Source organism: Podarcis filfolensis (assembly GCF_964270895.1).
Source record: "Podarcis filfolensis genome assembly, chromosome: 7".
Lineage (NCBI taxonomy): Eukaryota > Metazoa > Chordata > Lepidosauria > Squamata > Lacertidae > Podarcis > Podarcis filfolensis.
This window is the reverse complement of record NC_139603.1, coordinates 56,966,270-56,992,014: the sequence shown is the minus strand read 5'-3', so window position 1 is coordinate 56,992,014 and position 25,745 is coordinate 56,966,270. Positions and strand designations below refer to the sequence as shown.

The following is a 25,745-nucleotide window of genomic DNA, read 5'->3' as shown; positions in this document are numbered from 1 at the left end:
AAGGAGTTCTATAACCTGGGGGCCACAGGCACAAAAAGATGCTCTCAAACACTACTGCCACATGACCCTCAAAAGGGTGGCACTGTCAATAGGGTATTTCACACTGATCCTAACAGCCAGGCAAGTCTGTACTTCACTATAACACTTACTGATTCCATAGTTAATGCTGCTTTCTCAAATATCACTCTAAGTAGGTGCTTAATCCAGTAAATCATCTGGAACAATGCAGGGTTTCCACAATCTTGTTAGCTAACCACCTCAGTTTGCTGGAATGCAAATGTTCCATAGTCACTCTGGGGAGAAAAAACAAAGTGTGAAACCATGAGTATCTGTGTGCAACTCTTTCAAACTATGAGAAATGATCTAGAAGAAAACATATCAAAAAAAGCTAAGTCCACAATTTTCACTGCAAGTAAGCAATCAGTATTTATTGATTGTAATTTGTAAACTCACTTTCAGGCGCTGTCAAAACTGTCAAGTAGGATTTCCATAAATTGAAAATAAAGTTCTAGGGTGCAAGCAGGTTTGGTCATCAGTATATTGATGTCACTTGGCTCTACCTTTCCTTTCCATGTTCAGTTCCCAAGGAAGCTGTTGAAATCTTAAACCAGTACAGTGGAACCTCGGGTTGCAGACATAATCCATGACGGAGACACGTCCGCAATCTGCAGCGTTCGCATCCTAAAGCGCAGGATCTGTGCAGCCGCAATTTGGCGCTGCTGCGCATGTGCAAAGCATGATTTAGCACTTCTGCGCATGCGTGAGTGGCGAAACCCGAAAGTAACCCATTCCAGTACTTCCGGGTTTCCCGCAGTCCGCAATCCGAAAACACATAAACTGAAACATCCATAACATGAGGTATGACCGTACCTAGTGGCAGTTCTGGGATGGATGCAGCAAACAAGCTAAAACTGAATCAGAGCAAGATGATGCTGTGGGTAGGGAGTTCCCCAGTTCCAGAAGATAGTTTACAACTGGTTTTGGATGGACTGGTACTCTACCTGATAGAAGAAGTATATAGTTTGGGAGTGCTCATGAATTTGGCACTGACTGGGGAAACCCAGTATCAGTGACCAGGAGTGTTTTTGGTTTTTGTTTTATCAGCACTGGCTCGTATGCCAACTGCCCCACTAACATGAATGGGATGACTCTGCCACAGTCATCCACATTTTGGTCATATTCCAACCAGACTACTGCAATGTGTTCTATGTGGGGCTGCCTTTGGAAACTTCAGGTGGTTCAGAATGTAGCTGCCAGGATTCCACTCTGAATGTGTGTATCTGTGTATGTATGGAACATAACTGACAAGAAAGTACTAGTGATAATTAAAAGACAAGATTCTTAAGGGCTTATGTTTTCAAGAAGCTTATATTTCATTCAAACACCTCTCACAAGGAACGTTAGTTATATCTTGTACACATCTAAGCCTTACCCCACAATGTTTCAATTTTTAAAAATCTTACACTGCTTCCAGTCCTGTGACAAATGCCCAAAATTTGTCATTTAATTTTTTTTATAACAGAAACAAATAATAAATGATAAAACTTGATTTAAGATAGCATGAAATAGTTGGTGAGAAAGTTGTTCAGAAAATAGCCTTGAGAGTTGCAGTTCTCACCATGATTCCATTTACACTTTGGTCTTGCATACCCACATATACATGGCAACTTGACTAAGGGTCAATATGCCTTTGGCCTGAAAATGGTGTATTTCAGGATTTTTGAATCAAATGCATACATCATCAAAAAACCTACAAATATCTACTGCTCTCAGTTTAGTTCCTCTAAGAAAGACGAATTTGATAATGTGAACATAATTATGATCATTTTGGAAACTTGTTAAACTTCTTAGTCTGCTACATAATGGAAAAACTGAATGGTATTTTTTTTAAAAAAATGACAAGTCAGCAGACTACAAGACACGTGGGACAGTTCTAGCAAGAACTGTTGTAGTTAATTCATTGCTAGTGCTTTCATTACAAGCTTGTTTTAGTCAACAGTTTACCACTCCTAGGTAATAATATCTTCATGTGTAAACTTGGCACAGGCAACCTCAGTTGCACTGCCTTGAGGTTTACCGTTTATGGGATGTTTGAGATTCTGGTGCAGCTGTTCAGTTGACAGTTTCTCACATGCAGTACATGGTATGCACTTCAGGGCTGCCATTTATTTTGTATCCCTTTGAACCTGGAATAATTTTCTTAGACTTAGATGGATCATTCCAGAAGACTAAAGCATACTTTCTTAAGAAAGCACAAATATCTGCTAGCAGCAAGTTCTTCTCTGACCCATCTGGGAAATAATGTATCACCCCATTCTCAAAACTAAACATGACAATACGTACTGTATTTCCATGTTTCTATTCTGGAAGCCGTAGAAGGGGAAACTATTAGGAGCCCTCTTTGCAAACTTTGACTTCCCCTTGGCTTCTCAACAAAGCAATCTGAAATTATTATGGGTACCTGCATGGCTTTCTACTGCCACTTATTTGTGATTATCCCCCTACCCCTATCCTACCCCCCCAAAAAACCCCACCAATGCCACCTACCCACATTTACATTTAAAGAGTAGCAAATTTAATATGACATAAACTTTCAGGGATTAGACTCATCAGATGCAAGTAGACTTATTCATCAGATGCAAGTGGACTAATTCATCAGATGCAAGTGGACTTATATTCATGAACTCTTACGCCATAATACGACATTTTCTGCTTTTTCTGCTACAGATTAACATGGCTAACTTTTTGTACCTATCTGTACAGGAAAAGATGGAACAGTGTTCCAGGTGAGCCTTTCTGACTGGAATTGGCTCTCTAGAGTCTTGGACAGATTTTCTTCCACTACATTATTCTTCCAAAGATGCCAAAGATCAAAATGGGGACTTCATACATGCAAAGTATGTGCTCTTCTACCACTGAGCAACAAATCCCCTCCTTGGCCTCTACTCATCTGCCATATCCTAACTGTGCTTCCTCAGCTCTTTAAATCTAAGAAAAGCAGCTTACAGAGCCAGGCTGCATTGTCAAGAAAAGCAATATTTTAAAGTACTTTTTTATCCTGACCTTTAAAATGTTCTGTCCAGGAGGAGGAAACATATAGGATGGTAGTCAATGACAGACCTACTTGGAGTAATTAATTTCAATTGGTCTATTCTGAGTAGAAATAGAAATTCATGAAATAAAACTCATAGTCACCTTGTGTTGACACAGGAACAAATATTGGTATCAGAGTTGGAAGGGACCACAAGGATAATCTAGTCTAGCCCCCTGCAATGCAGGAATCTTTGACCAATGTGGGACTCAAACCCATGACCCTGAGATTAAGAGTCTCATGCTCTTCCGACTGAGCTATATGCTTACTACATTTGGTTTATTTGAAACAAATAGAGCATGGTCCAAAATCAAGCTACACAGCAAGTCATGTTATTGCTTATTTGAGCTGTGTGGGTGATGCACAGGGGGAATGACATAGGAACCCACGTGACAGGCATTCACAATTAAAACACTGTTTAAGATGAATTGTGACTTATTGTGACATGCAAACTAGGCCAATGTAATGGAACTCCCAAACTAATGGAAAAATCAATTTATATACCTCAAAATGCAAATGGCTGATTTGGCAACAGGGGACACAGACAGTTAACCTTCACTACATACAGCAGCCAGCAAGTGCAGTTTGGATTTAAATATCTACACTCCTGTCTTTCTTCATTCCTTCCCCCACTTCTTCTTTTTTAAGTAGGTTGTAAGCCTGCAGCACCTAGATCCCTGATGTGCTTTAGTGTTTTCTAATTATACCCAGTAATACATAAGATACCAAGAACATAATATATGTATTATATCTCAGAGTACATAAGCAATCCCTATTCACTTTCCATTTGACTTTGTGGTCACTAAATGAGGATGAATCAACCTAATGATCTGGCTAGAGGTGAGGGTTTGCTACTCAAAATTACCAGTTTTGCACATGTTGCTCAGTTGCAACCATTCTTATGCAGTACAGAGATATGTTTTCTTGAACTGCCACTTATTTTGGCAAGCCCCATTTTAAGCTAGATAGTCTGAAACAATAATGTTCATATTTTAAAGTCCTACAAATACCTATGATAATGAAACACAAATGCAAGGCTTTTATATTCCTTTTAAAGCATTTGCCTAATTTATAGGAGCAGAGAATTTTCATTTGCGGTACAAACACTGGTTGCCACAATAAGCACAGTATACTGGAAGCTGCTTTGTTCAGAGATCAGAATACTTCCATCTATCCCAGTATTATCTCCCTTGACTCACAGCAGCTCTCTGGGGCCTCAGGCATTCTCATCACCTGCTACCTGATCCTTTTAACTAGAGATGTCAGTTTCTGCATGCAAAACATGTGTTCCACCATTGGTCTATGGCTCCTTTGCCAAAATGCTGTCTGAGCTTTAACAGAACACACAATCCTGAAGAACAAGGAGTCCTTATTTTTATGTCACCTTAAAAATACTTGTCTCAATAATAATAATAATTTTATTATTATTTATACCCCACCCATGTAACTGGGTTTCCTCATCAGCATTAGAAGACAGTAACTTGCAATTTCTAAATGGCTTCCACCTAAATGCAACTATGTATTCAAATATGGCAAAAACAAATCTTGATCTCAGTACCGACAAAAAAGTCAAAATGCCTTGCTTCCCCGCCTCTGCTTTTTGTTTACAGAAGTCACCACTCAGCTGGCACAGGTAGGCAAGTTTCAAAGTGCTAGCAACGATGGCCCACAGTGTTGTTTACTAGGACGCAGTAGGAGAAAAGAACAGAGCTTCTCAAGGTTAGCCGCTGTCTAACCAGTGTCCTCACACTGGAGACAAAGAGAGAACTCAGACGGCGGAGGATTTTGACCTTTCACTTGACTCCTGAAAAAAAAAGCAAAGCAAAAAAAAAAAAAAAAAAAAAAAGCAGCAGTGCCTATTTTGTAACCCAAGGAGAGGCCAGATTTAGGCCTAACCCTGGAAATCAGGCTTTTCTGCCTACTCTGTGCCCTTATTCCTCGACAACGCGATGGCGAGTTGCGATTACTCAAGGGGGGGGGGGGGAAGGGCACTGCACATGCTCAGAGGCACCCTCGCCCCCATTTTTTTTTTTTTACTACAGTGCTACATGCTCCCAGGTTGGAGTGTGCCTCGGAACAAGGCCCGCTTTTAGGAAAAGCGGAGGGAAAGCAACAGTGCTCTCAATGAACTGTTGGGACTAAGCGGCACGCGGTGCTCTGGGGCAGCGGCCCCCGCCAAGCCACTCGCTCCCACCCCGGGCCGCACCGGGGCGAGATTGGCGGGTCCCCTCAGGCGCCTGTGTGGGCATCCTCAAGTCCGGACGGCCAACTTCTCCCTCAGCCCCCTCCGAAGCCGGTTCAAAAGCTCCTCCCGTACCAAGGGCAGCAGCGGACCCCGGGACCGCAGCACGAATGGAGAGGGCCGCCGCCCTCGCCGCTCAGACTCACCGCCTCGCCCTGCCGGTAATACTCCTTTCTCAGTCACCTCAGCAGCCGCCAAGTCCAGGCAGTTCATTCCCACACACGCTCCTCATCTCTCCCCCGCCCGTCTCCTTCAACAACCAATCCTCCAGCTGCACCGGCTACAGCTCTTGGCCAATCATCGTTTGCCGTTGCGGGAGGTGAGGCTTCAGCTCCCGCCTTATCCGGGTCACAAGACGTTAGTCTACCACCGAGACGGGAAAGAAGACGGGTGACTTGGTTTGCGGACACGCTGGGAAATTCTTGCTCTTCGCGTGAACAGTACTGAAGGATCGCGCGAGAGCGCCATCTGCCGATGCGGAGCGCTCGGTACAACAGCCAATGATTACTTAGCAGAGCGTAATAAAGCTGTACAACTGTTGTTTCTTTTCTCGTCCGGACTAGGTCCCTGTCCGCTACGACGGTAGCATTTCGCAACTCGCTTTTATCGGTACTGTCGTTATAAAAAGGACTGCAATATGCAAATTAAAAATTATTTTAGTACTGCAGTAGCCCTGTGCAATAATATGGCTTGATACGCTGTCAAGCGTTTGTTTTAAATACGTAGTTGTTTAGATTATATAATATTATATATTTGTATTGTATTTTATGACTTGTAAGCTGCCTTGTGAGCAGCCTAAACATGCCCTAAGCCTAAGGTATAAGACAGCTTCCTAAGTTCCTACTACTGTACTTTGATGAGGCTTACTCCCAGGTATGTTTAGGCTTGGATTCTTATACCAGGGGTGGCCAACTCCCAAAAGACTGCACTCTACTTACAGAGTTAAAAACTGGCAGTGATCTACCCTGTATTTTATGGGTACAGGTAAAAGTTGTTGAGCTTAGATCGTAGAATTGTTGAGTTGGAAGAAAGCCAGAGGATCATCTAGTCCAACCCACTGCAAAGCAGGAATATGCAGCCGTCCCATATGGGGATCAAACCTGCAACCTTGGCATTATCAGCACCATGATGTAACCAGCTGAGCTATTCAGGTATCTACCTCCTTTTTAAAATGTATTTTATTACTATTATTTGTATTTTTAAAGATTGCAGTGTGTTTGCAATAAACAATAACTTTGCAATACAGTAACGGAAATTCCCAACTAAAAACTTTACACTAAACTGAAAACAACATATGGCTGTGTTGTCATTATACTTCCTATTTCAATACATCAAGAAAAAGCCCATTTCTCAATAAATTTATGGGGAGTTAAATACCACTGATAAAACGTCTTATAAGTATGGAAACTGATAAAATGCATGTTGCTACAGAAGAATGTATCCTAGTCAAGACACTGCATAGTCTTCCTTTGATGTGGTCCAACTTTAGATGGAGTCCAACAGGGTGGCAACAGCTTTGCCACAACGCCCCCTGGTCCTGACTGATTTGTTAAAGTCTTATGGCAAAAAAAATCAAGACTTAGGAAGTCTGCCTGATTTCTATCAGTTAAGATAGCTGATAGCATGGAATGCTGTTTATGTTGTCAGTTTGAAAATAAGGAAGATGGAAAGCAGGGGAAGAGAGGGAATTGACTTGCTCTCCCCCCTCTCCCCGGAATAATTTAAGGGGTGTTTCAAGACAATACCATTTTTTCTTTCCCACTCTCCAGAACTGGATACCTCCCCTCCTATTTCATATAGGGACTCACGTTAGGAGCTAGGAGCCCCCTATTGCTATATGTACTGTATAGTACAGCAGGGGAAAACTTCAGAGCCTTCTCCTCCCACCCCTCAATTCTTCCTGCTCTAACCTAAGAGCACTCCTGTGGAACAGATCCCATTTGTAATTGTTTATCTGTTGAAGTTTTATCCTGCCGTTACTCCAGGGAGCTAAGGGTAGCGAACAGGGTCACCCCACGCTCCATTTTTTTATTTTGGTTTTTACGAGTGAAAAAAAATGTTTTTATTCATAAAGCACTCCAAAATTCGTATATTTTTCAGACTCACGGCATGCTGGTGAAAGAGGAAATTAAGGCTGCTATCCAAGCCCCACATGCCCAGGAGTAAGCCCCATTCAATTCAATACGACTTACTCCTGAGTAGAACTGGCTAATAAGGCTGCCTGCATTCCCAAACTAGAGATGAAGAGCTATTCAACGCAGCGGGGCTTACTTCCGAATATACATACACGGGACTGCGCTGCGACACTTCCTTTTCAACCTGCGGTAGCAAACCCTCGTGGGAACACACACGCGCCCACAAATAAATCCCGCTGAACAGGAGCGGGACTCGCTTCCCATAAGCGCGCACAGGACCGCTCTGTTTACCCTTTTCGCCTACAAGCCCTCCCTCGCGCCATACTCTCGCGTGACAGCGAAAGCTCACGACGCCGAGAAAGGTCTCCCTGGGACTTGTAGTTTCTTCGGTCCACCTTAAAAAAAAAAAAGCTTCACCGGCTCCAACCCACAATGCCGCGGAAGTCCAGCCAGCCGCATTTAACCAATTAGAGACGCGCGTAACAAGGCGAGCCGCGACTGGCCAGGAGGTGCTTTCGGCTGCAGCCAATAGGGTCCCCCGGAGCGCCGAGGTGCCGGAGACCTGTGAGCGCCCGCCTGGCTGGGTGAATGTTGTCTCCGGGGGTAGAAGGTTCCAATCCTGCTGACCTCTGGCCGGGCGCCCCGGGGTGCAAAGCGCCTTCTCCCCGCCCGGCCTCCTTTCGCACGAGGGCGGCCTCCGCGGCAGCAGATACGTGACCTGGACCGTTCCTTCTTCTGGCGGGGCGGGAGCAAGAAAGCGCCTCCCCTTTCGCATCCTATGAAAGTGAGGGCGGGGAATGGGGGATCTTCGGAGTGGGGAGTCGGTGGGGAGAAGGAGCCTGGTGAGGGTTAAGGGCTATTGGGCCCCTGAAGGCAGGGGAAGCCAGACCAAGGGGAGTGACCCCGGGCAGGGTAACATAAGAGTCCTCTGACCTCTTCCCACCCCAATCACAAACTCTTATTTTAAATCACCAAAACATCAGGGGTTTCTAATGGCTGCTTTTCTTTCACAGTATCAGCTTATGTATGTTTACTTTGAATTAAGCCCAATTTCGTTTAGTGGGGCTTAGTCCCTGCTAGCCTAAAGTGTGGTACTATGTGGGTCTACTCAGATGGAAATTCCATTGGGTTCAATGGGCAGCCCTCCCAGGTAATTGGGGATATGATTGCAGTGGAAGCTGATTTCAGTTATCTGGCCTTGGGGAATGGGGAGGAGGTTTAGGCGCTGGCGCGTAAGGTAGCAGTCCCTTGTGTACTGAACTTCCGATATTTTTGCGATACAAACCAGTATGTGAAATAGTACAAATGACCAACATAGCACCTGGGATGTCCACATCTGGGAATAAGTTCCGTCGCAGTGAGCTAGATTTACTTTTGGCTGACTATTTGGTTAACGGTTGTTTCATTTTAGAAAAGGCTTGCTGCAGCATCTAAGACTTGGGTGTTTGAATATAGCCACAGTGCTATATGGTGAGTTGCTTTTGTTTTTCAAAAGAGAAACAAAGGTGATTTCTTTGGGTCTTGATTTTTTTTTTATCAGACTGTGCATATGCTTGCAAGTAAGTCCTATTGAAACAAGTAGGACTTCTAAGAAGGCATGTGTACACCTGGCAGTGTTTGAGTATGAACTTGTGCATGCTTACCAGGGAGCAAGCCCTACTGGCAGAGTGGGATTTATGAATAAACATGCATATAGGATTGTGCTATGTACTGAAGTAAGTAAAAAACAACTGTGAAATAGATGAGGCATATTTGTTTTAATGAATTACATATAATTCTTAATATGAGCATGTTGTCAGTCTCTGGCTCTGGTTGTGGTCAGAAGCGGTATCAAGTTTCTTTGGTGATATTTGTGTAATTCTGAATCAGTAAATAGCACAAATGTTTGTCTGTGACCCTAAGGACCATCAATTTCAGTAAAAGCCACATACAGTATTTAGGGTTGATCCTAAGCACAGCTTTTGAAGTTAGCCTCATGGAAACAAATATCCTGATTTCCAGACCAGTTTAATTTCTGAATACTTTATTCATGGTGGAGTTAACTCATATTTTTAGCTCAGTGGTTTTCAGATTCCACCTTCAAGGAGCCCTTTCTGCATTGCTTTGTCTGCTGCAGAACTTGAGGGTGTCGACACTCAAGAACCTTGTGCATTCAGAATTTTCTGGACCATGTTTACTAAGGTGAACCGACATTTCATAGAGGACACTGGTCATATTGGTCCCCATTGTTGCTGCATGTGAGCTGTGAGTGCACCCTGGATTATACTCAACAATGTCCTCATACTATGCAAGGAGAAATAGGCAAGCTGTCTGTCTAGGAAGCTTGGGTTGTTGTCAACATTAGCCATACTTAGAGTAGACTCATTCAAATCATTGGATATCATTAACAGGTCTGTTTCAGTGGGTTTACTCTGAGTATGACTTGGTTGGATTCAATCCCTTGACTGTCATCATGGCTCTTTCAATAGAGGAACCTATGATAAGCATATGGGGATTCTCAGGAGCAAAGTTTGAAAATTGCTATTCTAATAATCTAGTTATTGAATTTAGGTTCTGGCGGTGCGTTGTGTTTTGTTTTGCTAGGGGTGGCATGCAGCAGTTGAGAAGGTTGCCTTTCCACTACTCATGCCATGATAAATACATATGCTGCATGAAGCTCTTTGGGCACTGGTCAAGACCTGAACAACCACATGCCTTCATTTGCTTACCCAAGAGAATTCTGTTCTGTTTACTGTATAATAGTCCCTTTAGGCACTTTTGAAAGCTGTATATGAAATGTTATGTTCACAATGCATGGAAGCCCTTGTTATATCTAAAATAGCATTTTGGATTTAGACTGAAGGCTTCACAACATTAAAAACTTGGGGCCAATTCTCACTATGTTTTTGTGCTTTGTGTGTATGTGAAGGTGAAATGCAAATGCTTTAGTGATTATTTCACCCACCTATCCCATTTACTTGCTTTTGGGGTACAGCTGGGAGTCCTTGCATATGTACAAGATGGTGATAACTGTGGATTAGGAATAATTCTTGCCCAGCAAGAATTATTCTATTACTGAGTGAATGGCTAACTTCTGATGTTAATAGCTGAAATAGCGATAAGATGTGCTATGTATTAGATTCTTTGACTTGCTGTCTGGTTTTGGTGGAAGGAAATGGGAACTTTGAGTGCATTAAAATTTAAAACAATACATACTGTGTCTTAGGTTTGCCTTTTTGTTGAATTTTGAATAGTGATCTGAGCAGCATGTGCTGACTAGTGTCTACATGTAGTCTTTTAAAAACTCCTAAAGAATTACCGTATTTTTCGCTCTATAAGACGCACCAGACCACAAGACGCACCTAGTTTTTGGAGGAGGAAAACAAGAAAAAAAATATTCTGAATCTCAGAAGCCAGAACAGCAAGAGGGATCGCTGCGCAGTGAAAGCAGCAATCCCTCTTGCTGTTCTGGCATCTGTGATAGCACACACATTTCCCCTTACTTTTTAGGAGGGAAAAAGTGAGTCTTATAGAGCAAAAAATATGGTACTTAAGGAAATATAATTTGAACCACACCAAGCTAATGACGGTGGCCATTAACTGCACAATATTTCTAATAACATTTCTTTTCCAGCAGAATTTTATGTATGACAAGCAAAAATGAACAGCAGCATGAGCGAAGAGCCTGATGCGTTATCTGTAGTTAATCAGCTGAGGGACCTTGCAGCTGATCCCCTAAACAGAAGAGCAATTGTCCAGGATCAGGGATGTCTACCAGGCCTTATTTTATTTTTGGATCATCCCAATCCCCCAGTTGTCCATTCAGCCCTACTGGTAAGTATCATCTGTTTCCTAATTGTGCAACTTTCCCCCTATGCATTCTATAGCATGACTATGTGATTGGCACTCTAAATTTCAGGATTTAATATTAAATAATCACTCACTGGCTGTTGCAACCATATTTTACACCAGTGTGTTTCCATAAAATATCTTAAAACAAAACATCTTAGAAAATTTTACTGAAGAAGAAAAGATGTAATAGCACAGATTCTTAGCCAGAGAGGATCACCTAAACGTGACAATCCCAGATGCAACAAAACTGAAATGCTGATTATGCTCATGTCACTCTGGTACATTCTGAGAAACTATGGAATTGAAGTGGAGGATTTCTTTAAAAAGAAAGAAAGAATTTTATTGATGCAAGTTTGAATGATACCGAAGTTTAGCAATGTATATCAAATATGAGAGTTCAGGAGCAGTGTTAATTCTGTTTGATGCCAGGTCCCGCCCCCACCCCAAGGTAAAAATAGTCATAGTTATCATCTTCCCACTCTCCAAATCAGAATCCAGTCCTACTGAATTAAATGGGCCTTACTCCCAGGTAAATGTATAAAGTGTAAGTTGGCAGTCTAAATTAATTAATAATGGAACATAGCAGAAATACTATTCAGCAGGTATTAGAGCAATGGACATGCTGTATCAGAGCTGTTAGGAACTAAGCAAACATTAACGTTGGCACAAGACCAATTACACAACACAATGACAACTGGTTCAAGGTCCTCTTTTTTCTGAATGTCACTTAATCGTGACACGTGCAGTCTTAGAGCTCAGAGAAAATGTGATGCTAAGTAGAACAATGAAAAACCCAAATTGTTTGTATGATAACAATTTACCTCCCAAAAGCAAACACCCATATACATACAACATCTGTCAACTAAACTTATCCTTCTCCAACTGAACAAGCTGACAGGCTTGCTCTTAAAAGTCTATTCATCTTAAAGATTCAGTAACATCTATCAGCATGGGATGTATGTGGAAAAAGGGTTGCAGAATAGGAGAGAGGAGGCATGGAAATGGAAGTGATCTGTGCCAAGGAAGAATTGAGAAAAGGAGGAGGGTAGAGCAAAAAGGAGTGAAGGTGAAAATGGGAGTGTAAAGGTGGTTGAAAAAAGGAGGAGTAAGAGGCATGGGTTTTCCCAGTAGTGATGTATGGAAGTGAGAGCTGGACCATAAAGAAGGCTGATCGCCGAAGAATTGATGCTTTTGAATTATGGTGCTGGAGGAGACTCTTGAGAGTCCCATGGACTGCAAGAAGATCAAACCTATCCATTCTTAAGGAAATCAGCCCTGAGTGCTCACTGGAAGGACAGATTGTGAAGCTGAGGCTCCAATACTTTGGCCACCTCATGAGAAGAGAAGACTCCCTGGAAAAGACCCTGATGTTGGGAAAGATGGAGGGCACAAGGAGAAGGGGATGACAGAGGATGAGATGGTTGGACAGTGTTCTCGAAGCTACCAGCATGAGTTTGACCAAACTGTGGGAGGCAGTGGAAGACAGGAGTGCCTGGCGTGCTCTGGTCCATGGGGTCATGAAGAGTTGGACACGACTAAACAACAACAACAAGAGGCATGGGAATGGAGCTGAAGATGAAAGGGGACGGAAGGTCTAAAGAATAGGAGGGGATGGTGAAAAGGGTGCTTTGTAGGTGCATTGTGTGGGAGGAGGAAGCTGCAGGAAGTTACCATGAAGGTGTGCAAGGGGGAATTGCGCAAAAGGAGGGGGAGGAGGCAAGGACATGGGGTGAAGGTGAAAATGGGTGTAAAGCAGGACTGCAGAATGAGAGAGAAGTGGCTTTAGAAATGAGGTGACGGTGAAAGCGAGTTTAGTAGTTGCATAGTTGGGATGGGGAAACTGGTAGGTAGGTTGATGAGAGGAGCAAGCAGAAGTGCAGCCCCTAGTTTTATACATATATAACACAAAAACATTCCTTCAGCAGCAACAATGCAAATACAATGCTTTGAACAGCTGCACATTTAACATTCATATTTTGAGTTATCCCATTATACGCAACTTGCTGGAAATGTTAACTTAGTTTTATATGATACTATATTTGCTGATAGACAACTGAAAGAATCAGTTCTCTTAATTCAATATTTAGTCAAAATCATATTTATATAATTACTGGGATTTTTCTAGACAAGAATACACCAAAAATATTTTGGGGTGCAGCTTATTAAACTAAAATTGCATATGTTCTAACCATTACATAAAATCTCTTCAAAATTGATATTGTTTATTTTTGAGAGATGTATAAAAGAAAAATTAGAAACAATAGCATTATTCTATTAGATTACTTTAACTTGCCCTTTCTTACAGGCTCTCCGCTATTTGGCGGAATGTCGTGCCAACAGAGAAAAGATGAAAAGTGAACTAGGTATGATGCTGAGCTTACAAACGGTCGTGCAAAAGTAAGTATAGTGTGATATCTATAGTAAAAGTACACGATTTATCATAGAATCCTAGAACTGTAGAGTTGGAAGGAACCCCAAGAGTCATCTGGTCTAACCCCCTGCAGTACAGAAATCTCAGCTAGAGCGTCCATGACATCCAACCTTTGCTTTAAAATCTTCCAATGAAGGTTGGAGTATGTACATATTTCCTTCCTACCACCACCTTACGAGGGCGTCTGTACCCCCTTACAAACTATCAGATTATTGCGGTATATAGTGCATTTCTGTCTTAAAATTGTTTTAAGAATAAGGGACCTGGGAATTAGATTGCAAAGGTGGCTTCCTTGTGTAGGTTCAAGCAGATTTCTTTCATAATCTCCAATACAGTGGTACCTCGGGTTACATACGCTTCAGGTTACATACGCTTCAGGTTACACACTCCACTAAGCCAGAAATAGTGCTTCAGGTTAAGAACTTTGCTTCAGGATAAGAACAGAAATCTGGCTCCAGCGGCACGGCAGCAGCAGGAGGCCCCATTAGCTAAAGTGGTGCTTCAGGTTAAGAACAGTTTCAGGTTAAGTACGGACCTCCGGAATGAATTAAGTACTTAACCCGAGGTACCACTGTACATAAATTCCTGGCTTTGCATGTAACATTGAAAACACTGTGAGGATACTGGTATGTTCAGTAGTTCTTGATACTAAGTGGCTAGTTAATGAAAGCAAAAATCCAATTACTTGGCTCGAAGCATTCTATTCCAAGATAGTATGCCTCTTCCAGAGTCTCATACTGAACTACTTGAACTGAACCGATCTATTCACCCCCCCCCCCAATTTATTATTTGCCTAAAACGATTAGCTCAGAAACTATGTATTTAATTGCACAGGAGTCCCTTTCAGGTATGATAAGATGCACACAATCCTGTAAACCAAGCCACTGCCTCAGTTTTGATTTAACACAATTTTACCTGCTTGTACTTCTCACAAATAATTAATCATGGTTACAAGGTCACAAGTAGCCTTTTAAAATTGGACCCTTTGTTATGACACCTTCCCCATAAAAGGATATTTGAAGAAAAAGATGCCCTCTCTGACACTACAAACAGGATTATATGGTATACTTTTAAATGGGTTGTGAACATTTTATACACTTAGCCGAAAGATAAATTATTCATGCACACTAAGAGTATTGTGCAGAGTTTGAGAATGCAGTGTTGGATGAATTGCAAGACATCGTAATAAAAGGTAATAACGCCATCTAGTGTGTCAAATTAGAACAGACCAAAATAATTCTACTTGATCAGACGATACACCTTGTTTTGTTATATGTTTTGTCAGAATTATAATTGTTGGTCGGAAGGAAATACATACATACTACAAATTTTCAGAATTGAAAATATTTCAGGAAGTTCAGTAAGCATTTTGCAAAACAACTTAAACACCAACTTTTGTTTTGTGATCTTATACAGATATTATGTTCTGCAATCATGCTAAACATTAAATCTTCAAAACTGGTTAGGGGCTCATCTATAGCTGTACCAAAACACTCCCTGAATATCATTGTCCCATTCACAACCTGCAAATTTGGGTGCCATTTCTCCACTTTCCAGAGGGGAGGGTATGTGCTGAAATTCACTCTTTGCTTTAAGCAGTCATGTCACTCTATTCTTTTTTTTTTAGTGGAAACCATTACCCCCCCCCCCAAAGTACCTTCAAGTAATAATTTTGGGCTTCACTGCATAGAATTGGAAATAGGTGATGATGATGGAACAAGCAGTATTTTAAAGCATCCATTAAACTTGATAGCTGGGCATTGTCTGAATTCTGAGATGTTAGAAATGCTGTAGTCTTCCGTGCAAATCGAAAAGCTATGAAGGGAAAATGCTGAAACAGGCTCTTGTCTGATATGCCGTCCTTTCTTGACAGCTTGCTGGAATAAAAAGCAAAGATTGCTCAAGCTGCTATTTTTAAAAGGGGCAGCATATTTTAATTTGACGTTAGTGTATGTGAAAGATGCCAGACTGACAGTATTCCTGGCTGAGGTCAGTACCTATGGAAGGGAAATAGCCAGACTGGCAGTGGCCTCCTTCTTTTCCTCTTACTCCTTTGACTCCTTCGGGTTTTTGCAGTTACCCAAAGGAGAGCAATGTTGCTTGGTCCCTTGGTCCCTCTTTTGTCAGCTGATGCAGAAAAGTTGCTTGTGTCACTAAATACTCCCCCCCCCCATCATATTTTCAGTACATTAAAATGCGAAACCCATTGCTTTCTGATCAAATAAAGAACCACCCCACTTCTCTGAGGAAGAAATAAAACCCTAGTTGGGGCAATGCAGATAAGTTCAGTTGGTTTTCTGTTGGTCTAATGGTGCTGTTGGACGGCATTCTGTCAAAAGTAAGTGGCTGCTGTTCACGCTTATTGTGAAATGCAGAGTATCTGTGGGGAGAAGACAACAAGGAGATCCATGGTTTGAGACAGGAGGACGAGAATGCTGGATGGATGTTATGGGCGGAAGAGGGAGAGCAAGAGGAATATTGGAGAGAGGAGAGTTCCAGAGAAAACTTTGCAGGGAGTAGTGCTGAGGTGAAGAAGCCCAGTTCAATAGAACTCCTAGTCGGCTAGGGCTCTCTGCATAGTATGGGCAAGAAACCTCAATGGGAATTAAGTCGGTGCATACAGTTTTGATAGTCAGATGAAAACTTTTCATATTGGGGCATTAGAAGGGTCATGCAGACAAGGTATGGAAACCATGGATGTCTGCCTGGTTTTCATGTTGTTTGGAGGGAGGCTTGTGTTGAGGGGGTCTGTTTCTGTTGCTGCTGTTGGTTTTTTTTTTTGGATCTTTATATTTTGTTGTGATTTATATGGAAATTGTTCAGTTTGGTTGTGTATTTAATGTTTTATTTATTGTTTATAAATACTGTAGTTACGTTGTAGTTATGGGTTTTGTAATGTTATAAACCACCTTGAGGGGGGTTTGTACTGTGGAAAGGCAGCATCCAAATAAAATTAGGTATGTATGTATGGTTCCTAATTCAGCTAAAGATAACCAGACAGCATAAGGGGAAGTTAATGCATCGCTTAGCTTCATATTGAGAACCTTCATTTTGGAAATTTATAAAACCAGTACTGTACTGCTGAGGCAAAGGGTGTTGGGATTGTGATGTGGGTGCCTTCCTTCAAAGTTTTTCTTTTTCTTTTAATTCCTCCTGTGTGGTTTGAATTGTCTGTGGGCAATTCTTGGTGAGAGGAAGGAGTACCAGGTGCAGGGGGTGCAGTTCATCTGTGTGGCTGATGAGTGGCTGCCTGCCTTGTTATTTATACTGCTCTGTCAGTGAATGGTTTCATTGTCTCCCTAGTTTTTGCAGTACACTTTTGTGCAGTGGAAGGACTTGACTGGTGAAAGTGGTTGGTGATTGAGTGTGAGTATTGGAATCACTGAGTGGATGGCGCGTTTGTGCATATTGGTGGGTATGAATGAGGTGTGAGTGTAGGTTGGGAAAGTGATACTGAATAAGTAGTAGGTATCATTGATTTGTGTCGATGTAAGGCAACACAGCTCCTGTCAACCTAGCAGTTTGAAAGCACCCCAAAAAGTGCATGTAGATAAATAGGTACTGCTCCGGCGGGAAGGTAAACAGTGTTTCTGTGCGCTCCTCTGGTTTTGGTGTTCTGTTGCGCCAGAAATGGCTTAGTCATGCTGTCCACATGACCTGGAAAAACTGTCTGCAGACAAACGCCGGCTCCCTGGGCCTGTAAAGCGAGATGAACGCTGCAACCCCAGAGTCGTCTGCAACTGGGCTTAACTGTCAGGGGTCCTTTACCTTTACCTTTAAGGCAACACTTGAGTGTGATGTGTAGTATTTGGTGAGTCAGGATGTGCCTTGGTAAGAGGAAGGCTGAAGGGGGAAGGGAACCATGATTCTAAAGGTGTTTCAGATACGGTGCCATGTTTTTGTTCTTTCAGATTTTATTATTTTATTTTATTGCATTGCATTGTACCCTAATTTCTGAGTTATATATATCATGTTATTTGTAAATTGCTTAGAGACTGTATTAAGCTGTTAAGAAATATATTTAACAAAACTAAAATACAAAGGATTGTAAAGCAAAATCCATACAAACCTCAGTTTGCTTTGCCTTAGGACCACCACACCAGGAGAGACAAAATTGTTGGCTTCTGAAATCTATGATATTCTTCAGTCTTCCACAATGTCCGACGTTGACAATGTGAACGAGATGAATTCACGGCGCCGGAAAGCTCAGTTTTTTCTGGGAAGTACAAATAAACGTGCTAAAACAGTCGTGTTACACATAGATGGCCTTGATGATTCGGTAAGAAAAGGGTGTTTTGGGGCATACAATGCACACTTATGTATCAAGGTGTGTGAAGGGCACCTTGTTTTCTGTAAGCATTCCTTGAGTTTACAGCTTAGACTGCTCTGTACTAAATGCCATAAACATAGTAACATTTATGAAGTCTGTACCAATCTCTTAGATGTCGGTAACTTGTAGGAGTTGATCTTAGTAGAATTTACTGTGCATCAGAATTTACTGATGCAAAACGTTAAATACCCCCAAGAAGCTGACAGTATGAAGGTCACATTAAATAATTGACTGCATTAAGTTTGGACATCAGAACATCACAAGCTGCCTTCTTCTGAGTCAGATCATTGGTCCCTCTAGTTTAGTACTGTTTGCACTGATGGGCAGCATCTCTCCAGGGTCTCCCAGCAGCAGTCATCCCTACCGCTACCCAACAAGTGATACTTTATACCGGAAAAGGTTGATCAACCTAGCCATCAGATGAATGGTAATTCCCCCCCGGTGTTTTTTCTTCTTCACATCATGAGACATTCATAACAATTTATCAACTTTCCATTGTTCAGGCCTAAGGAAATGTTGAATTTTCTTAGCCTGCTCTTCCTAACATCTTTTCTCATTGCCTGAGATTTCTCTTGGCTATTGGATAACTGTTGTAATAATGAGGTCTCAGTGGATTCTCCATGCAATGTCAGAATAACTTCTATAAATTTATCCTCCATTCCCCTGTAGATAACACCCCAGGGTCATGTTTGCCTTTTTATGGCTGCCAAGCAGCATGCAAGGCTGTTTGAGCATGTTATCCACAAGTGCCCTCAGGTCTCTGTTTCAGTTTTGTAGCCTTTTAAATTATCTAACCTGATCTTCTGCTGCACTGGCTTACATTTGTTCGGGGGTGGGGGGCCTAAGTAAGCCTTTTAAGAGAACCAGGTCTGTATATAGATCCCATCTTCTTTAATAAAGCCAGTGGCTGTTAATCGGATGAATAATGAGCATATGTATACCCTTGCTTTCCCAGAGTTACCTTCCTCCTCTTCTTGCCACCACCATTTTGCTCTCTCCTTATATTTCTCTCTCCCCTCCTCTGCCCGACCCGCTTCTTTAAGCCAGGTTTAATCAGTTCCAGTAGTCTTGTCCTTATTATGTTTACTGACTTGGTAGCTCATTTGTTTGCCCATCACTGTCTCTAAAGCTTCTCTAAAAGCCAGAAAAATGCTGCCTGTTTCTGTTTTGCCTGCCAATTTAAATACGCGTTACCACTGTAAATGGTCTGTGGTCAGCATATCTCAAAGCTGCCTGTATTGCTCTCCTAAAACAATGCTAATGCAGATCCTTGCAGTTTTACTCCTCTCTGTTTAGGTAAAGCTGCTTGTTTCTAGTAGCCAGCATGCAGTAAGAAATGTAGACACACTTAATTTGGAGGGCTTCCTTAACTGCTGATGGCCTGGCAGCATATTCCTTCAAAGGCAAAAAGGGGCAAATGTGTATTAAAGTTTATTTGGTTTTTTAAGCTGTCCTCAAAACCTTCTCTGCTCTTAGGGAGATTTTTACTTGATTTTTAGTTTGTGCACAGCATGCCATTTCAGTCTACAAAGGGCAATGAAAAACACTGTTTGTAAATCATTTTGACCTCCAAGTGCTATCTTAAACTATAGTCAGCACTTGCAGCAGTTCTGAGTTTCAGGTAGGTGCTTCTAGCATGGGCACCTACATTCATCCATGAAACGTAGGCCATCTTCAAGTGTAGAAATAATAACAACAGCAACAACGACAACTGGGATAATCATGTTCTTTTTGCCTCTTTTTCTTAAGATTTTAGGCAGTTAAAAAAACCCGGAAGAACAAGCAAGCAAGCAAATGAAAACCCTAAAGGACAATAATAACTGAACAGCTGTACTTCGTTTTTCACAGAAATGATACTAATTGGTCTCTCTTGTGAAATCTTATGTAATTACTGTCTAAAGATCTATGTATATCCCAGCAATATACTTTAGTGGGCATCATGAACTCCACTCCTTGTCACCACTCCTGCTTGCCCTGTCATCTCATAATCACCACCATAATTTGTTTTGTATGCTGCCTTTCCATAGTTAAAAGCATGGTCAAGGCAGCTCGCAACGTGAAAAGATTTGCATAATTACAAGCATAACAAAAATAATCAAACAATAAATTAAACGCATCAAAAAGTGCACAGCCATAATTGAACCATTTCCACATAAATCATTATAAAATGTAAAAATTAATATAATATCAATAACAGTCACAACAACCCCTAAACAATATTGGTGTGTGTATTTGTGTGTGTGTGTGTGTGTGTGTGTGTGTGTGTGTGTGTGTGTGTAGGACTTTCCTCATAAATACAGACTTCCAATGCATAGTCAGGTGTATCTGCATGTTACTCTTGAGGCAGAAACCCTGATAAAATTCAGCAGTTTGACTTAATCTTGCCAAACATGAACTTGTTGGATTTTAGTTCATTTTTCTTCCAGCCTCCGTATAGAGGATGAACTTGGTGTTGGTTATCTATGCCCCAGTTACACCCCGGCTAGGTCACTGTAATGATGCTCTCTGTATGGGGCTGCTTTGAAGCAAAAAACACAACTTGAAAATCAGAGCACATTTGACTAATCTTATTTCACCTGTGTTGGCCTGATGTACATGCTGAAGTTTTACATATTGTTTCAATGGGTGTATTCTCTGGTTCAGTGGTAGAACACCTGTTTCCCATGTAGAAGATCTCAGCTGCAGCCTCTGGCATGTCCAGGTAGGGCTGGGAATGTGTCTTGCCTGAAACCCTGGCGAGCCACTGACATTCAGTGTAGATAATACTGAGCTAGCAGATGCACCAATGGTATGACTCTGTTTGAAGCATCTTCCTATGTTCCACTGTGGTTTCCAGTTCTCATGTAATGTCAGACCATAGTTTGATACTACTTATGAATGAGTCTCTTGTTTGTGTGCTCCCCACGTCTTGTGTTGTTTGCGAGGAGACTGGGAGTTCCCCATAAGGTATGGACTTGGATTTGTACTTTGGCTAAACTTAGTTTTATAAACAGACTAGGCTCTGAAACCATGGTTTGATCCTTTCTTGCTCTTAAAGGAACCTGCATCCCTAAATTTGGATGCAATGGGAAACTGGCGGCTATGCAAAATAAGAGGAGGAGGGAAGTGTGTGAGCCTGAGGCTTGTGTAGGCTTGTTAATATGGCAGAAACCATGGCTTCCTGTAACATCTGAGCCAACCTGCTGCCTTAGCCATAAACCCTGGGAGCTAGGCTTGAGGAGGGAGTTAAGAATGCAGTGCTGGTTGAGAAGAATGTGTTCGTGTAGTAAGACACCAAGCAAGCAGCTCATATACATGATTATGTAGGCCAGGCTGTGTTTCATACAGTGGTGCCTCGCAAGACGAAAAGAATCCGTTCTGCGAGTCTCTTCGTCTAGCGGTTTTTCGTCTTGCGAAGCAAGCCCATTGACGGATTAGCGGATTAGCGCTATTAGCGGCTTATCGGCTTATCGGATAAGCGGCTTAGCGGCTTAGAAAAAGGGGGGGGAAAGGCAAAAAAACCCGCAGGAACTCGCAAGACATTTTCGTCTTGCGAAGCAAGCCCATAGGAAATTCGTTTTGCGAAGCACCTCCAAAACGGAAAACTCTTTCGTCTAGCGAGTTTTCCGTCTTGCGAGGCATTCGTCTTGCGGGGCACCACTGTATTGCGCTTGTGATAGTTCTAAGAGGCCACTTATTTGTATGCTGATGTCTTTGAGACACTCAGTAAATGCATGGAAGCACGCTGAGCTAACGTAGAGCAGGTGCAACTAGCACAGGTCAGTGTCGTGTTGTTGCACAGTAGGCCCTGTCACTTGCTTTAAACATAACCGTTCACTTGTGTGTTTTGTGAGCGGACATTTTCCTTTGCAATCAGAGTTCAGTTTGTGCAGTGCAGTGATGTCCATGAGCTGCCACAGATGAGGTAGCTGAAGGATACAACAGCTGCTTTGATGCATTCAGTCAGTATGGATACAAGGTGTCTGATAAATAGCAACTTAAACACTAACTGCTCATCAATGAGCATTGCAGTCAGTCAGAACTTAACCACAGGGGACTGTTTAGCTGATCATACGGAGAAAAGCTTGCTTTGCTTTTCAGCACTTTCCCCTCATTATTCACAGTTGATTCCATTCTGGTTTGTCGTCAAAATGTAGGCAGGAATGATGTTTTTAAATTCTCTTATGGCTAAATTCAGAGCCATTCCCTCTCCTCTTTTAAAATATATATATATTAAAAAGCATCATTCTGCTTCAATTCATGTGTCTTGTTTCTTAACTGATCTGTGTTTAACGTACGCAATTATTTATTAGGTGTTTGCAAATAACTGGTGCCGTTAATTTTTAGTCTCGGAGAAACCTTTGCGAAGAGGCCTTGCTAAAGATTAAAGGGGTCATCAGCTTCACGTTTCAAATGGCAGTTCAAAGATGTGTAGTCCGAATCAGATCAGATTTGAAAGCAGAGGTAAGGTTTGCAGCCGTTTGCCTTTTACATTCTTCTGACGCTGAGTAATGACTTACTCACCTGCTCTTCTTTTCTGTTTTTCCATTTTCCTGTTGTATAGGCACTGGCAACAGCAATAGCATCAACCAAAGTTATGAAAGCCCAGCAAGTTGTGAAAAGTGAAAGTGGAGAAGAGGTGAGAGAACGCTTCGTAATTTAGAACGCAAGCCTGTTGGTAGCGTTGGCAATTAAAGAAAAGGAATTAAATGCAATTGGTCTATTCTTTGGGTGCAGCAATAATCCCACCGGCTGAACATACATGAAATTGTATGCAGATGTGGCTTTTTGGGGGATGTGTGTGTGTGTCGTCTCCTTTAATTTCTATTTTGAATCCAAGGCATGTTATATCTATGCAATGTAAGCAGCAGTGTGTTCATACAGGGTGCCTCACTTCCTGAAACAAGAGAAAGCTGCTTCTTTTGTGGAGCTTTCATGCCAACTGTACATGGAAAATCTGGTAGAAGTTGAAAGTGTGTCATAGGTTTAGCATTGTAGAATATTGATTTCAGTTAGCAAGAGGTGCAAAATAGCCTTATGTAATGAAGGCATTAATGTCATGTTGCTAAGAGCGTTTGCAATCTTCTGAATTACAGTGATTATATTAAGCACAAACGTTTCGGAAACTCAAATTAATTACACAGGTCTCCAAGAGCTTGGTCCAAAGCCTGCTACAGCGTAGGTAAACTCTTCCCATTGGTTGAGGGGCATGCTTATCAGGAAGTGAATGGAGGAGTTATTTTTTTCCAGACTTATAAAGTTATCTTGCATGTCACAGTTCCTAGTTTTGCTAAAACTCTGAACTATGTCTAAAACAGCAGTTGCATGAATGAGTGATGCTGAGCTTCGCAGCAAGGTCAGGTTGGGTAAAACGACTTTCTGAATCCCATTAAACAGATGCTGGTTCCATTCCAAGATACTCCTGTAGAAGTGGAACAGAATACCGACCTCCCTGAGTATCTGCCAGAAGATGAAAGCCCTTCAAAGGAGCAAGACAAAGCAGTGTCCCGGGTTGGATCACACCCAGAAGGTGCAGCCAGCTGGCTGAGCTCAGCTGCAAACTTTCTCTCCAGATCCTTCTACTGGTGACTTTGAGTCAAGGCTTACAGGACTGTGTGAACCAACAGGGGGCCAGTTTTCCATTGGTGTGGTGAACTGCCAAGTGCAATTTGCAATAAGTTATCACAACAGATTTTTAGACTACACAAAACATATGCTGTCTTTTACATTTTGTTGGACATTTGGTCTTTCAGGCCAGTGAGAAAGATGGAGGCATTTGTTAATGCCCTTGCCCTCACCTCTGTTCTCATATGTTTTATTGCCTCACTTTTTAATATGGGTCCATGATTAACCAAACTTCGTTGAGTGTATAGAGCTTTAAGTTAATATTAGTGATAAACACATACAGAACCCATTCAGTACAAATCTCAGGACATCTGTACAAGGAAATTATTAGCCCTTAATTTTGCATAGATTGAAATGCCTTTTTTATTTTTATTTTTGCCTTATTTCAGATTATATATTTCCCCTGGAAGGTCATTCTAATGGGGGGAAACCCGAATTGTTTACCATTTATTCCCTCCCCCTGCACACTTGGTTCATAGCTGGTATGTCATTATTCCACTTGGTGCATTTCAGCAAGAATGATTCAAACTTGAACTTTACAGCCCTTGATGTGCTGGGATTTTTGTTTTTGTTCTAAACTGTCAGCCCTTGACGACTCGCAATTTGAACATTAGTAAATAAATGGAAGGTGGAAATGTGAACGTGTAAGTAAATAATCTGTAAAAAAAATATGCTTGTAATGATGCCTATGACTTTGTAAATATGATCAGAAACCACTGATTGCAATTTAGTTGGATAAAGAAGCTCTGGTTTCAAAAGTTGCAACCTGCTCCAGTGACATCTTGGTTGCAGAATTTGTCTGTGGTAGAATGTGTGACGTTGGCCTTACTCTGATAGTGTTTTCAATCGGTTTAATGAGAGCTAAAAATGTAACATAGTGGCCAGCGGGTGGGTGGGTGGGAATAAAATGCCTAATATGCCATTGTGCCACTGCCCTACAATCTAGACTTTTGTCGCTTGGTGGAAATTTCATGTATAATCCCAGTTGCCTTTTTATGCTTCTCAATTCCACCCTTTGGACAACCATTATGAAATATGGAGCAATCCAAAAATTGTTTGTGAAGCTTGGAGCAGGGCAAAAGCCAGCATGTGCCTGATGCCCAGAGGGGGGTGGGCATCCTGGAAAAAAGTGCACTCACCTAGTCTAGACAACAAGGAAACCTGCGCCTGAAGAATTGGCTTCATTTGGCGATCTTGCAGACAATTAAGGTGCTTGGACCATCGCATCTTGTCTCCGCCTAGCTTCCAGAAAGGATCATGCAAGTAAATATTCAGTAGGCAAAATATTAAGCATAGCAATTAGGTTACTGAAATATTGTCTGGGATGTTTCTCAGTGCATTAGAAAACCTTGTACGCAACTGCACCACAGGAATACAGCTGTGACACTGCGATGCGACCCTAAAGTTGATTCTGCAGTGCTTCTTTTTGTGGTGTGATCCATACAAATTTTTACTTAAATCAGTGACGTACATGTATCAAAGCAGTGCTTTTGCCCCTTTGGAGGTCTTATCTCTGTGTCTTGCACAGTAGCAGTAATTAAGTAGCATCAAGACGCTTATTAGTAAAAACAAAATTGCAGGGGGAAGTGTAAAGTTCTAATGACAAATCAAAGTTCTCATAAATTCAGCCTACTTTTGAGATAAAGAGCTTACTTTCAGATTTTATTTCTATTTTTTAACGTACCTAGTTTATTTGGTTGAAGTTTACACGCACATAATACAAGCTTTCTAAGGCATGTATTAAATTGTATTAAATATGTATTTCGAAGCATATTGCTGTCTAGAATGTTACAGTACCAAATGTGTTTGCAAAGCCCTCTGTTGTGTAGCCATGGATACAATGTTTACTTTTTGTTTTAACATCTCTCTCTCTCTGTGCAATTTGCATTGCCGCACACCCACTGCACTACCTGACACACCCCTTTGGATATTAATGGTTCAGTACAAGTAGATATTAAAACTTGTGTAATCAATCTGTAGGTATATATTTTTTTCCTTTGGTCAGTATTGCAGCTCTCCCAGTTAAAGCATCTATAAAAGAGCTTTGGAAATACTGTAAAATAAAAGTGTAATATAATGAA

The 25,745-nt window shown here is 41.7% G+C and overlaps 3 protein-coding genes across 4 annotated transcripts in view; 1 reads left to right on the top strand and 2 right to left on the bottom strand.

Annotated features, from left to right (window-relative positions):
* The window catches only part of MTFR1 (mitochondrial fission regulator 1), an 18,529-nt gene extending 12,942 nt beyond the window's left edge, over window positions 1-5,587 (bottom strand). Inside the window, exons 1-2 of the mRNA XM_083623411.1 lie at window positions 5,480-5,587; window positions 150-291 (exon numbers count right to left, since the gene is read on the bottom strand). Coding sequence (XP_083479537.1) covers window positions 150-215 — 66 coding nt within the window. The 5' untranslated portion in view covers window positions 216-291; window positions 5,480-5,587. The remainder of the gene's footprint in view (window positions 1-149; window positions 292-5,479) is intronic.
* On the bottom strand, window positions 5,543-8,243 carry LOC310766774 (uncharacterized protein; the record flags this gene model as incomplete). The annotated part of the gene is made up of 2 exons (XM_083623398.1): window positions 5,543-5,963; window positions 7,621-8,243. The coding sequence occupies 2 exons, from the start codon at window positions 8,241-8,243 to the stop codon at window positions 5,543-5,545; spliced, it is 1,044 nt and encodes a 347-aa protein (XP_083479524.1).
* ARMC1 (armadillo repeat containing 1) lies at window positions 8,014-25,745 on the top strand. Of its 2 annotated transcripts, none has more exons than XM_083623439.1 (7): window positions 8,014-8,252; window positions 11,085-11,281; window positions 13,605-13,696; window positions 17,820-18,009; window positions 22,387-22,503; window positions 22,604-22,678; window positions 23,437-25,745. In XM_083623439.1, the coding sequence occupies exons 2-7, from the start codon at window positions 11,108-11,110 to the stop codon at window positions 23,626-23,628; spliced, it is 840 nt and encodes a 279-aa protein (XP_083479565.1). In that variant the 5' UTR covers window positions 8,014-8,252; window positions 11,085-11,107; the 3' UTR covers window positions 23,629-25,745. The 2 variants fall into 2 exon arrangements, with proteins under 2 accessions (XP_083479565.1, XP_083479566.1); XM_083623440.1 differs by having other exon boundaries at window positions 8,024-8,252; window positions 11,082-11,281.